The 15,032-nt window shown below is 43.0% G+C and overlaps 1 protein-coding gene across 1 annotated transcript in view; it reads left to right on the forward strand.

Annotated features, from left to right (window-relative positions):
- Positions 1-15,032, forward strand: part of ZFYVE26 (zinc finger FYVE-type containing 26) — a 1,347,068-nt gene that overhangs the window by 1,095,034 nt on the left and 237,002 nt on the right. The window contains exon 34 of the mRNA XM_082275187.1: positions 13,498-13,697. Coding sequence (XP_082131313.1) covers positions 13,498-13,697 — 200 coding nt within the window. The remainder of the gene's footprint in view (positions 1-13,497; positions 13,698-15,032) is intronic.

Genomic DNA, 15,032 nt, shown 5'->3' on the forward strand with positions numbered 1-15,032 from the left:
AAGGACAATTTGCTTCTTCAGGAGTGGATGCATGTCATGTGTCTAAAAAGTAAAAAAGTAGTATGAGTATTATATATACATCATTTTGTAAGTATCTAGATTGTATCAATATCATGGATATGTAAACAAGCATTGGATAATGAACTATCAGAGCTCTATACTCACTGGATCAGTCTGCTCAAGACAGAAACTGGAAAAGTGCCATCGGCCGGGAAGTCTGACCATCCACTCCTGAAGAAGCAAATTGTACTTTGCGAAACCCGTAGAGTGTACCAAGATGCAGGGTTTAATGATTTTCATGTGTATGCTTATATTGGTATTTATTTTTGCTTTATTTGGATCAGTCTAACATGTCTCATGGGTCTATATTAAATATACAGTTCCTGCTATTTGTGCAATATTTTAATTATTCAATATTACAACATGTAATTTCATTTTGTCTTTACAAACATAAGTGTGGTACCTCACTTAAAGTCCCCCCGGGCAATCCTGGCCACTTCGGTGGCTGCTGTTTTTAAACATAGAGGAGTAGCCATGGGGGCTAGGTATGCCCCTAGTGTGGCAAATATCTTTCTTAGTAAGTGGGAGGATGAAACCATCTCAAAATTAGGGCAGAATTTATCCATGTACTATAGATATCTGGATGATGTGTTCATTGTATGGAAGGGGACTAAGACAGCCCTACAGACTTTTCTGCAGGACATCAACCAAAATCCGTATCAAATCGGATTTACAGGGAATTATCATGAGGAACAGGTTACCTTCCTGGACCTACAAATTTTTAAGAAAGATAATTGTGTACCTGTACAGCCTTTAAGGCCACAGATAGGAATGCATACATCCCTACGCACAGTTGCCATCACCCTCAGTGGATCAGGGGTATCCCTAAGGGACAACTGTTGCATATACGACGTAATTGCAACCATCTGTGTGACTATAATATACAAGCAGACATGTTAATTGAAAAATTTGTAGACAAGGGATACAACCGGCAAACACTACTCACTCAGAAACAAATAGCCAACATGGAAAGAAGCTCTCTTATTGTTGACAAGGCTAAAAAGCCATTTGACCATTCAATAGCCTTTATAACTAGGTTTAATAAAACACACCAGTCATTTGAAAAAATAGTCCGTAAACATTGGCCTATCCTGTTAAGGGACCCACAACTAAAAACTATACTTACAAAAAAACCTAAATTCATATACCGGCGAGCCCATAACTTAAGGGATAAATTAGTAAAAAATGTACCAGTACCCCCAAAAAAACAAATAACCTTTCTCGACCAAAAGGGTTTTTATCCATGTGGCCGATGCAGGATATGCAAAACAGTATCTAATAAACCAAAAAGAACATTGACCTTCAAATCTAATGTGACAAATAAACAATACCCGATTAAGAAACTCATTACGTGCTCCAGTACCTATGTTAACTACCTACTGATGTGCCCATGTGGACTCCAGTATGTAGGCCGTACTACAAGAAAACTGGGAACTAGATTAGGGGAACATGTCTCTAATATTATTAAAGGATACAAAAAACACAGTCTTTCAAACCATTTTAGGGTAAAACACAATAAAGATCTACGCCTACTAACATTCTGTGGCATAGACAAAATAAACACAGATTGTAGTGGAAAAAATATGCGCATAGCGGTGTCCAAAAATGAATCCAGATGGATTTACGAACTGGCAAGCATGCATCCACAGGGCCTTAATATCGATATGGACATCAATTGCTTTATTTCCAATTATTGATATTGAGACCATGGAGGCTTATACAAAAATTGATTTGATATATCCTATAGTTTAGTTATAATAATAATAACTTTCCTAATAATATAAAATCATCAAATACACATATATAATTTATTGGTATATTTATAATTGGTTGGTATAACACTAATAAATGTATTATTTATATGAAATTATAATTGATTTATATTAGTATCACATATATTCACATAATAAATATTATTTATATATTCTATATATTTTTTTTATATATGTTTATTAATTAAATTGACTATTTATTTGGGTAAAATTTATCAGGGAACAACTATTTATATTTTTAGCACTAATAACTAATAATTATTTATGTATTCGGGTAAACTCATCACGCACTTATTAATAGAGTCCCAATATTGGGAACAAATTTTTATATATTTTTATATATTTTTTTAGCACATAACACTAAATTTCTTTATATAGTTAATTTTATATAACTATTAGCTCTTTGGTTATTTGTTCTATGTATATATTTTCTTTATAGCATATTCAATTGATGTAATATATAGTTTACCACCCCCTATCTGGTTAGACAAGTTATTGGATTAATAACCTCCTTTAACTAATATATGCCCCTGCATAACCCAAAATATAATTTATTGACAATAAGAAATGTGGATACTATAACGTTTATTGGCATTAATATTTGGTTTTTATTTAACTGGTATTTTGATTGTCCGTTTAAATAATAAGGAATAAATATATTTATGTACTTTTAGCAGCCCACAGTATAGACATCTATTAAGTTTTGAACAATTTGCAAAAATATTTTTTTTCCTTTTATATAAATATATGGTTTTGTTATGATAAACCTATATCTGTACCAATATGAAACAGCTGTCTCCCCTACCCTATTCATTATGGTGACGTAATGAGGAGGTACGCATGTTAACCAATGAAACGATTGGAGGTGGCTATAAATCAGAACGCTGCTTGCGTGTGTGCATTCCAGAATCTGAAGACGTCGCATATTGATGACGAAACACGTCATTTTGGAACGCACGCAGGGGGCATGTGACCGGTAGTTGGACAGGACGGAGTGGAACGCACGCGGAAGCCGGTGTTCCCTGTCTCTCTTCACTATATCGCAGTGATATCACACCATCCATACCTGCCTTCTCATTGCCAATTCTTTTATACTGTTTTTACGTTTTTTTAACTAGTTCATCTTTGAATCTGTCTCCTACGCATGCACAGTTTTTATATGACAGATTACTTTTGAATAAAATATATTTTTTAAACGGATCTCACTATGAGGCTTCATATATCCTTTTTAATATAACATTGGTCGGCCACGGAGTGCACTAAAAAGAGAATCCATACCCAGGAGTAGCGTGAGGACCAGCTACAGGGTTCCAAGCCCTGGAGAGAGAAGCTTCACCTTTTTACAAGCCTGAATCATCCTCCTACCGTAAGGTAAGAGGGGATCCAACAATTCTGGTGAGCCTTCTGACAAACCCCTCTTGAGCACTCTGGTGACCCTTATGAACATCCCTACCACCACCTCTTCCCTATTCTGTTTGGAATATTAATTTTTGGACTTTGGATTCCTTTCCCATATATATGGTGTAATTCCTACACCCAATATAGACTGACCCATTGTGGACACTATTTATATACTTATATATTTATATAATTTCATTTACACCTTTATTTATTTATTTCACCTGTCTTTGCATTTAACAATTTTATCAGCTGGATGTAATATATAGGTTTGATTAGCATTATGTGCACAAATTTGGTTGTTTGCACCATTCAGGGTGTGATATTATATACACATATATAATTTGTTTATACACAGGTTGCAAGCGCACTAAACGTGGTGGGTTATCTTTTTTCATATCCCCCTTTTCTCTACATTTACTTTACCCGTCTCCCGGCTGGAGGAGTTTATTGCAGCTTCACTTCATAGATTTATATTTATTTATTCACAGAATATTTTATTAAATTATTTATGGTGCACATATTTATATATTATATTTTATTCATAAATTAAGAGGTATCCATAGGCGCAGGTGCACACTCTTTATTCAATGGACAATAAACAAAATAATATTTTTGTCCTTAGCATTTCTATTTTTTTCTATTGTCCATCGACAGACGCAGCCTCATCTTCATAAGCTGAATGGGTTATGCTGCCCCCTGCAGGAGTAGTCTAGGCAGTAAAAGATTTCACATGTACATGCCCACGGGGCTGTCCCCGCAGGCATAACCCACACTCAGCCCAGCAAACCAGTTGTTTCTGCTTAGAGAAGGAATAGGACCTAGGTTTCCTGCTGGGACTCCGGTCTCAGTTTTTTTTATTCTTTTCAGAATAGTTTGTTTTATTTCTCTTTATCTGCTAGCTAGTGTCAGGGGAATTCTCCTGGTGATCTACAAACAATGCTGGCTGGGGCTTTGCACTGGATAATCTAGATCCTTATGGTCCCCCCAGCCTTGCCTACAAGCGTGAGCAGGTTATTGTCCCTCACTGGGCCTCGGCGCGACGGTGCCCTTTTCCAGATGGGGACGAGCCTGCAAGCGGATGCATTGCTTGGATGCGATGACCTGGAACACCCTGAGTCACAGCGTACCCCTCGGCTGACAGCACCCCCACTTTGGGTGGAAGGAGGTCTGTCTGGAGCAGAGCCCACCCAGTCCATTGTATGGTGAGTAAATGTAGCCCCCCCCCCTTGCCTCTGGTGGCCTTGGGGGGGATGTGGGCCCTCCCCTGGGGATAATAGGACCCGTACCCTCTAAAAGGTCCCCCTGGCCTACCCGGTACCAGGTCTCTGTGCCTGTCTCCCTCTCCTGTCCCCACAGGGAGCCATGTGACTGGGGGCGCCTGGCGCCCTGAGGGGTTGCATCGCACCTTGTGGATTGCTGGGTCTTGTTGTGGATCCTGTAGGCCTTCATTGTGTTGGTCCCTGGCCGCATGGCTTGCTGTGGGCACCGCCATCTTAAGTGTGGGCAATGTACAGCTTTTTCCTATTGACTTGTATGGGGCAGCCATTTTCCCTGAACTTCCTATTGAAATGTATTGGCAACCATTTTTGTGTAGTCCTCTGTACTGCACTAAGCAGCATGACCATTTACATCCAGGCGTGATCACTTCCTGTGCTTCTACTTCCTGCTGCTGGCCGAGGTAATTTCCTGTCTCTCTTCTTCGCGTGCTGAGGACAATCAGGAGGGTTTCTCTGGAGGTGGTGCAGTACCGGGGTCTTTGCGGGCATATCCCTGCACACTCTGCTGTTAGTGTATTTTAAAGGGGGACTCTGCAGAGTGCTGCGATCGGTGGTGGGAACCACGATCGGCGCTTCTTAAAGCGACAGTGCTCAATTTTTAAACAAGAGATGAATCGGCGCTAATGGAAAAAAGCTCTAAATGAGCTGACCATATGTCATAAAACCTGAGTAAAAGCGTATTAAAAGGATAAGAACAATCACATTAAAATATCAAAGGTGGGCCTGGGGCAAGTACGTGCGGGAGTTCCCTACACCAATTCAAGTAAAATATATAGAACTAGCCAGACTATTGTATCAAGTGATCCGGATTGTAAAACCAAATATGTGTCTGTCTTAAATCCAAAAGTTTAAGACCAGAAAATCTTAAGAAACGGCCAAATTATCGCATTATGTGATTCAAATCGCAGGATCATGTGTTTTCAATAAATACTAATCTAATTGTCTCTTAATCCATCAAAAAAAAAATTAATAATCAAGAAATGGTGAATGAATGTAAATCAGTAGTGACTAAAGTGAATCGAAAATAATATATGTATCAAATCTATAAAACAGTAATGACGACAATTTCAATGAATACATATAAAGTGACTAGTGATATAAAGTGCAATAAAGGTGATGTGGTATTGTGTGAAAGGTATAGTATAAAACTGGTAACATATATGTATCCACACATTTAAACACAATTACATATTTAAAATTATTTGGCAAAGTGACAATAGTGAATAGATAATAGAATAAATAAACAATAAAAAGTATATATTATTTTCTATCATATAAATATTGTGATCGGTGTATGGTGGTCACCTCATAAATTTACATACTAAAGTGCAAAGTCCAGAGTGCCCAACCCCACACAGGGGTAGGGTATATTGTAGCTGTATACCACAGCATGGAGATGTATATTCCTAAGGGTCCTCTACTTCCTTGTTGCTCAGTGTAAGAGGGAGAGGGAAGGGACTGTGCTGTTCTCCGGTATCCAGCTATCCTTGGGTAATACTCCGGTGGTGTTGTGTATAAAATAAACAAGGGGGGGACATATAGTGTAATTCTGTATGGTAAGTTTATTTCAACACATAAAAGAAAGGTACTCACATTCAAGTGAAGAAAATCAGCGTTTGATCTCTCCCCCGAGAGGGATATACTTTAAACAAGTAGCCGGCGGTATACGCGATACCGCCGGCTACTTGTTTGATCTCTCTCACTTTGAGCACCTTCCTAGTGCACGAAGATTTTTGCTATCACCATTAGAAGACCAAGCACTACAATATATGGACTTTATTGATTGTTGCTGCAGTCTTTTAATCCAGGAGTGTTTTTAATATTAACTTGCACATTTTTTCTTGCTTATTTGATATACTGTATATCAAAAATATTCTTTATATACACCAATCACCTTGCACCTTTTAGTGTTTACACCTGATAGGTGAACACTGCACACTCATTTGTACCCACCACTCACTTTGCACTTTAGTATGTAAATTTATGTGGTGACCACCATACACCTATAACAATATTTCTCTATCGCTCATTGACAGACGTAGTCCTCGGTGATACAGCACCTTCGGGTTATGTTGCCTCCACAGGAGTAGGACTAGACAGGAAATGAAAAATGCTCTGGCCACACCCCAGGGGCAGTCCCCGAGGGTATATCCTCTCTCTCTCCGCCACAGCAAATCAGTTTTTTTCTGTCTAGTCAGGAGTAAGGACCTAGATACCTTGCTGGGATCTTCGGTCCTGGCAGGATTTTTTTCTTAGAAAAGAATTTTTTAAGACAGCTTTTTTTCTCCAGTGTTCCTGTGAGATCTTCAAGCAAGAAAGCTGAACTGGGCGACGGGCGGGATGTTGAGATCCAGTGGTCACCCCAGTTCAGCCTACGAGCGCGTGCAGGCCATAGCTCCGCGCTGGGTCGGCCGCGACATAGTCCCACTGGACGGGGACTGACCCTGCGAGTTAAACGTCTCGCTGAAACGCCAAAGACCATGAGTCACGGCGCCCGTATTGGTCGACAGCCCTCCTACCTCGGTGGAGAGGGGTACTGTCAGGAGTTGGCGCCCGCCTGGTTCCGGTATGGTGAGTAGTATGTTCCCCCTTTCCCCCTGACGGGTCTTGTGGTGAACGCGGGCCCCTCTCTGTAATGGTAAGGATGGGTTCCCCTCTATCCTACAACATGTCACAGATCCCCCTAATTGAGTGTGATTTTTGTGTACAAGAAGCCAGGAGGCTTGGTTTGGGAGCTGACAATCTAATTGTAAAAATGTGTAAATGATTGTAGTCAGTGGCAGTACTAGAACTTTACTGTGATAGTATAAGGTATCCTACCTGTCAGTAGCCACAGGGCGATGTCTATACATGTATACTGCATTCCAGATCATTCCTCCAGCTAAGCAGATGCCTCCCGATGGCCACGGACCGCATACGGCCCGCTAGGGTCCGGTACCTCCGACCACGCTGACCACCATGAGGGTGAAGGGTTGTGAGGCCGAGATCCTTCTGCAGACATGCCGCTATTCTGTGCAGGCCGCCGCCATTGTCTGGTAGATCGCACGAGGCCGCCATTTTGGTGTAGCCTCGTGTCTCCAGCATGGGGGCGGCCATGTTTGAGGTGACTCAAACACCTCATGGAGCCAGGGGGAGGAGCCGGCAGACGTGTTAAGGGGCGGAGCCGCCTCTTTTACCCAAGAAATAGGGCCAAAGACTTCCTGTCTGTAACAAGACAAGCACTGAGCAAGCTGATGAAAACTTCTGTGCATCAGGGATGAGCCTTGGGGTCTGTCTCTCTCTCTGTGGGGTCCAAAAAGGCAGGTAACACTGAGGGGCGCTGTTGCGACTGGGGGACACAAAAAAAAAAAAAGTTTTTTTTTTTTACTTTGTCATTTTTTGTCGCTGGCAAGTGTCTTGTATAATCATTGACCCTGCCGCATAGGTATCCCCACCTGATCCCCTCAAGGTGGCCGCAGGACCCTCCAGTACCCCACTTGTTTTTAATGCATTATCGGCAGTTTTGGAGTCTTTGGTATCCCGGGTGGAGGTGGCCTGTCAGGGACGGGGATCAAGAAGCGACCCCCGCCTACCCCTATTGTTTATCAGATATTTCAGATACGGATTCGGAACTGGTCAATGCAGTTGCAGGTCCCTCTTAGGGGGCTGTTGTCTCAGGTAATATCTCCTCAGCAGTGAGGAGCACGTTTCTGCCTCCGCCATAGCACAAGAGTGGTGGATGCACTAGTTGTGTCCGTCCGGGAAACCTTTAGTCTTGAGGTTACACCGGCAGAGGTAGCTGAAACTGAGATTCCTTTTTGGTACTTGTTAGCCTACCAAAAGGGCGAAGGATTTTCCTTTACCCAAATGGGGTCGTTTTGAAACGAACCCCTGTTATTTCCAAACGCATGGCTAGGTGCTATCCGTTTGAGGAATTCCTCTTTATAGGATAAACGGTACCACCTGCTGTCTTGCCACAGACTGTTAGGATAAAAAGACCTCGTAACTAACGAGGACCTTCCTTTTCTGCTCATATAGAGTTGTTCGTTCCGCGAGGGCGGGCGATAAGGCGAAACCCTCCAAAGCCCCTTTAGAGGGGTTTCAAAGGGCGCTGGTCGGGTAAACAAAGAGTCCGGCTCAGCCAAGCCTGAAGAATATAGCCTGATGCGCCCCTACCCATCTCTGGGGTGGGGGGGGGGGATGTCTTCACCGGTTTCTGGAGGACACAGGATCGAGTTTCGATCACTTCCACCGGTGCGATTCTTCCCTTCTAACATTGAACGGTTTCAGGGGTTCTATTCGAACCTATTCACAATGCCCAGGAAAGAGGGCAAGGTGCGTCCAAATCTGGACTTGGGAAGAAATAGAGTCCATCCGTACAGTGGTGGCCTCCCTGCATCAAAGAGATTTCCTGGCGTCCATAGACATTTAGGAGGCCTATCTTTATATCCCCATCATCGCAGGACATCAGCGTTTTTTCGCTTTCCCAAAGATCATCCCTGGTTCCCACCAGGAGACTGAACTATCTGGGCCTAAGGTTGGATACATCCTGGGCAAGAGAGTTTCTCCTTGCTGGGAAACTCCAGAAGGTTCAGTCAACGATTCGGATGTTGCTGTCCGTCAATTGGCTGGGACTGATGGTGGCCTTCTTAGAGGCAGTGCCGTATACCCAGTCTCATACCCGAATTCTCCTGAAGGAGATTCTTTTTTAATGGAATCAGAATTCCGATTCCCTGGACAATCGGATCCGGTTGAGCGAGCGGACCAGGAAGTCTCCGATGCTCAACCAGGGGAAGTCATTTCTTCCGATAGTATCCAGATTACCAATAAGGGTATCGGAACTGAGAGCGATCAGATTTTGTCTGATTTACTGGATCGAGCAGCTCTAGAGCAGCCCGATTCAGATCCAATCGCATATGGCCTCTTCATCCAGAGGTTTTTCCCTAGCTGTCCCTTCATTGGGACATCCCGGATGTGGATCTGTTGGCACCTTGGCCTAACAGGAAGGTGCGGAGGTTTGTAGCTCGCGCCACGATCCTCTAGCGGACGCAGCAGAAACGCTGATCGCCCCGTGGGGGCAGTATCAGCTACGGCATGCCTTCCATCCTCTCAAGTTGCTGCGGGAACTTCTTCGCAGGATAGAGGTGGAGGGAATTCCAGTTATTCTGGAAATTCTGGATTGACCTCGTCGAGCCTAGTACGCCGACTTGGCGAGGCTAGTCGCGGACGCTCCTTGGAGACTTCCTCTCAGGGAGGATTTGCGGTCTCGGGGACCGATCTTCCATCTTGCTTTACAGTCGCTGGCTTAATGGCCTGGCCATTGAGACCCAGGTACTGAAGGACAAGGGAGTGTCAGCTTCAGTTATTCCTACCTCCAGTTAAAGCAAGGAAAGCGACTTCCAGCACATGGAAGTCTTATATTGCATGGTGTGAATCTATTGGATTTCCCCCACAGACCTATTCGGTGACCCGAATTTTGGTCTGTCTGCAACAAGGGGTTCAGCAGAAACTATCCTTGAGCACGATCAAGGGTCAGGTTTTCGGCGTTAGCAATCTTCTTTCAAGAAACCTTTGGCTAATCATTCCTTGGTGCGGAATTTCATCCAGGGGGTGCGACATCTGGCTCCGCCAGTGTGCGCACCCTTACCGCCTGGTATCTTAATTTAGTGTGGTCGGTTCTTAAGAAACTTCTCTTTGAAGATATTAGGGAGATTCCCTTGCTTACATTCCCAGAAGGTGGCCTTCTTGGTGGCCATTACTTCTGTACGCAGGGTGTCAGAACTGGCCGCATTATCCTGTCGTTCCCCAGATCTGGTGGTTAATAGGGATAAGGTGGTTCTTCTTCTGAATCCATCCTTCCTTCCTAAAATGGTTTTCGTAAGACGGACTCACTTTTTGTGATCACGGATAGCCCTTGAAGGGGGTTGCCTGTGTCTGCCGCGACCATATCTACATGGATCAGTCAGACGGTGGTACAGGCTTATTCTATTAAGGGTCGGAATCCTCCGTTCCCTGTTAGGGCGCACTTCACTCGAGCGCTCAGTACTTCCTGGGCCTTTCGCCATCAGGCGTCAGTGGTCCAGGTATGTAAAGCGGCCACCTAGTCGTCGGTACATACCTTTACAAAATTTTATAAAATTGATGTGATGGCATCGGCGGATGCCTCATTTGGCCGCAAGGTTTTGCAGGCCGCAATTTGAGGAGACCGGTGGTCTACCTCGAGGGTTTTTTTCTGTTTGAAAATTTTTTTGTTGAGTCTCATCATTAAGGATGAGCATTGTAAACTTCTAGTTGGCACCGGTTGGCCCTTCTAGATTTGGATTTGATTTCCATTTTCCCACCCCTCATTTGTGATACTGCTCTGGGACTTCCCGAAGGTGCTGTATCACCGAGGACTACGTCTGTCAATGAGCGATAGAGAAAAATGGATTTTTGTAAAATCTTACCGTAAAATCCTTTTCTCTTAGCTCATTGACAGACGTAGTACCCGCCCCTCTGTTTTTGAGTTGGGTTGGGTTAAATTCTCTAAGCACTGCTTTTGTGACACAACTGATTTGCTGTGGCGGAGAGAGAGAGGATATACCCTCGGGGACTGCCCCTGGGGTGTGGCCAGAGCATTTTTCATTTCCTGTCTAGTCCTACTCCTGTGGAGGCAACATAACCCGAAGGTGCTGTATCACCGAGGACTACGTCTGTCAATGAGCTAAGAGAAAAGGATTTTACGGTAAGATTTTACAAAAATCCATTTTTATATGATAGAAAATAATATATACGTTTTATTGTTTATTTATTCATCTATTATCTATTCACTATTGTCACTTTGCCAAATAATTTTAAATATGTAATTGTGTTTATATGTGTGGATACATATACTGTATGTTACTAGTTTTATACTATACCTTTCACACAATACCACATCATCTTTATTGCACTTTATATCACTAGTCACTTTATATTTATTCATTGAAATTGTGGTCATTAATGTTTTAAAGATTTTATACATATATTATTTTCAAGATTTTTAAGTATTTATGTACCATCTATTTATTCCTGATATTCAATAAGATTCACGCCATCACTCTATACCTATTGAGCAGCGCCAATCCCCTACCCCTTTATAAACTCATTATTCAGATATAGCATTTGCTATATTTTAGGGAGGCTGCAGCCCCTTCACCCCCTTACATCTCCATAGCGCAGGATTTTCTCCTTTTACTCACTATCAAGGGTCAGCTGTCTGCCTTGGCCATTTACTTCCAATGTCCATTTGCTGCTAGAAGCTTGATTCACACTTTTATTCTGGCTTCTCCGAGGAGATTACCGTTACCTCCGTGGGATCTCAATCTGGTGTTGTCTGTCCTTCAAAAGCCTCCTTTTGAGAATATTAGGGAGATTTCTCTGCTTTCCTTGTCACAGAAGGTTACCTTCCTAGTGGCTATTACTTCTGCTCGCAGAGTATCTGAGTTGGCGGCGCTGTCCTGTCGTTCGCCTTATTTGGTGGTCCACAGGGATAAAGTGGTCCTCCGACCTAATCCGTCTTTTCTCCCTAAGGTGGTGTCAGATTTTCACCTTAATGAAGGCATTATGTTACCTTCCTCATCTCCTAAGCCTAGGCATCCCAAGGAAATTGCCTTGCACTGCTTGGATGTGGTCCGGGCAATAAGAGTTTATTTGAAGGCTACTGAGTCCTTTAGACAATCGGACTCTCTCTTTGTCCTTACGGATGGTCCTCGCAAAGGTTTGGCTGTGTCTGCTGCGACCATTTCGAGATGGATCAGGCAGACGGTTGTTCAGGCTTATTCCATCAAGGGTCAGGTTCCTCCTTTCCTTGTGAAGGCGCATACTACAAGAGCGCTAAGTGCCTTTTGTAGAGGCACTCAGCGCTTTTCGCCATCAGGCCTCTGTTCGTAAGTTCGTAAGTTTGTAGGGCATCGACTTGGTTGTCTGTGCATACTTTCACAAAATTCTACAAGGTAGATTTGTTGGCATCTTCGGATGCCTCTTTTGGCCACAAGGTTTTGCAGGCTGCGTTTTCTAAAGAGTACATTCTGTTTTTTTAGAGGTCTTTTACCTGGGTGAGCTCCTGTTTGGTTGAGCTTCATGTTACTCAGTAGGCTAAGTTTAGCCTTTGGAATTTGCATTACTGTCTGGTTGCGTTCTTCCCACCCCTCCTGCCTACACTGCTTTGGGACGTCCCATTCAGCTGATGAAGATGAGGCTGCGTCTGTCGATGGATGCTAGAAAAAATGTTTTTGTAAGATCTTACCATAAAATCCTTTTCTCTGAAGTCCATCGACAGACGCAGCACCTGCCCCTCTAATTTGGGGATGTTTTTTTCTTAACTGCTTGCTACTAAACTGGTTTGCTGAGCTGAGTGTGGGTATGTAATGCCTGTCGGGGACAGACCTGTGGGTGTGCACATGTAAAATCTTTTAATGCCTAGACTACTCCTGCAGGGGGCAGCATAACCCATTCAGCTGATGAAGATGAGGTTGCGTCTGTTAATGAACTTCAGACAAAAAGATTTTGCGGTAAGATCTTACAAAAATCTTTTTTTTTTTAAAGTCCATTAAGAGATACATGCGTAGCTTAACTGTGTGCTAAGCCTTGAGTACTGCCTGCTCAAAAAAGCAGGCATCATAGTTAGAGACAGGGTTAAAAATGGAGCTGTTTGCAAGTGTCTCTACCGCCTGGAGGTGGCACAATACCAGACTGGTATAAGGTGATCTACTATTCTTGTATTCCTCAGTTGAAATCAAGAAAAAGAATTTATGGTAAGTACGAAAATGTTATGATTATGAAATAGCATACTCATAAGTCAAAGGAAGCTTAGGTGCTTAGTATGTTGTTGGCACTGGTGTTTTTTTGACTAACCAGCTACTTAAGATTTAGATACAATTTTTTTTGTCTTGAGGCCAGGAGCATTTTATAATTGGCCAAATGTATTTGCAGAATGTACATGGAACAGTAAAATTAAACCGTTTTCACCTATTTATCCTATTCAACAGGACCATGTGCGTGCAGCGATGATCTGCATACGTTTTTTCTCTCACAAAGCTAGGACCTACCATGATTTGGGTGCTAATCAGAAGTGGCTGGCAAAATCCAAGGAGCACCTAAAAATATATTTGCAAGAAGTATCCAGAAGCAACAGAAAGAAATCGTTTGACACATTTAGGAAAAAAATGTCTGCAGCTGATATTTCCAGGTATAAACAAGTTGAATAGCAGTTTGTTTTTCAGAAAGTCTTGATGTGTAGCAGTGTAAAGGTATGTCCTTTTTTATAAGAAATAAATCCTAAATCTGCACTTCTGGTAGTTCACTTAATACATTTCCATTATCCTGTCCTACAGAGATCAGATAAAAGTCTGCGCTGCTGGTAATTTACCCTATACAGTGGCGTATCATCCATGTGTGCACTGTATACTCACCCGCTGCCGGGTTGCGCTACAGACATAGCGCTGCCTCATCTCTCCTGGACAATTAAAGTGTTTGCAGGACTGAGCAGCAGCAATGGCAGCCAATAAGGGTAAGAGACCTGGAAAGACAGGACTGTAGTCCACTAATTAGTGAATCAGTGCAGTCATTAAAGATACCAAGAGAAGTAGGGCAGCAGGGCCAGTATGGGGTCCCATCACAGAGTTGCCAACTGTCACTAAAGTAAAGGAAAGTTTGTCATTTACTTTAGTGACAGAAAAAAATAGTAGAAAAATAATTGATTTTTACACTTGTACCTGAATGTGTGTTACACAGCCTCCTCAGTCAATGAGAGTGGCACTGTAACCCGCCCCCTTCCTCAGCCTGGCAAATTTCATTTTTAGAGGAGGAGTTGCCGCTAACTAAGTGTGGGAGACAGAGAAGATAGGACACAGAACCTTCCGTGATGGGACAGACATAATGCCAATAAAAATGTAAGCTGAATGCATTTAGTCAGCAGCAGGGCTTGATAGAAACATGTAGCTATTTTTTACTTCCCTGCAACCACTCCTTCTGTATGAATGCTCAGAGCAGTTCTCTTGCTTGACAACCACTGATGCTCAGGCCAGGAACAGAGAGTGGCTGAGCGGTGGCTGCAGACAGAAGGAGTGGCTGTGAGCAGAGAATGCTCTGAATGTGAATAGGGGGATACCATCCCCTGACACATTGCTTGTCATTCCGCAGCTGTGCTGCACCTGTATTCTTTTAGCTGTGCCTGCCAATGGGATTTGCATTTCCTTGACTTTGTGCTGTGAGTAATGATAGTAGTAATACTGAGGGGCAATATGACTCTCAGAATTCCCTGCTAGCGTTATGTCACAGAGTGTGTCTTCCAGGTGAAAGGTCTGTGAACTTGGCAGAGTTATGGTTGTCAGTGTTGGTATGTGGATAACGGTGGTTATTCATATTATCTGGGCTAAGTGCAGGGGGAAGGAAGCTCTGTTTGTAGGGTCCAGCAGCAAAGCAGAGCATTCCACTGAGCAGCTTCTGTACAGCATAATAAGTCTATCTGTTCACTAAACTGTGACTTGTGGACATGGGTGTCCGCAGAACCTTTTTTCGGGGG

Source organism: Pelophylax lessonae, assembly GCF_965119305.1.
Source record: "Pelophylax lessonae genome assembly, chromosome: 13".
Lineage (NCBI taxonomy): Eukaryota > Metazoa > Chordata > Amphibia > Anura > Ranidae > Pelophylax > Pelophylax lessonae.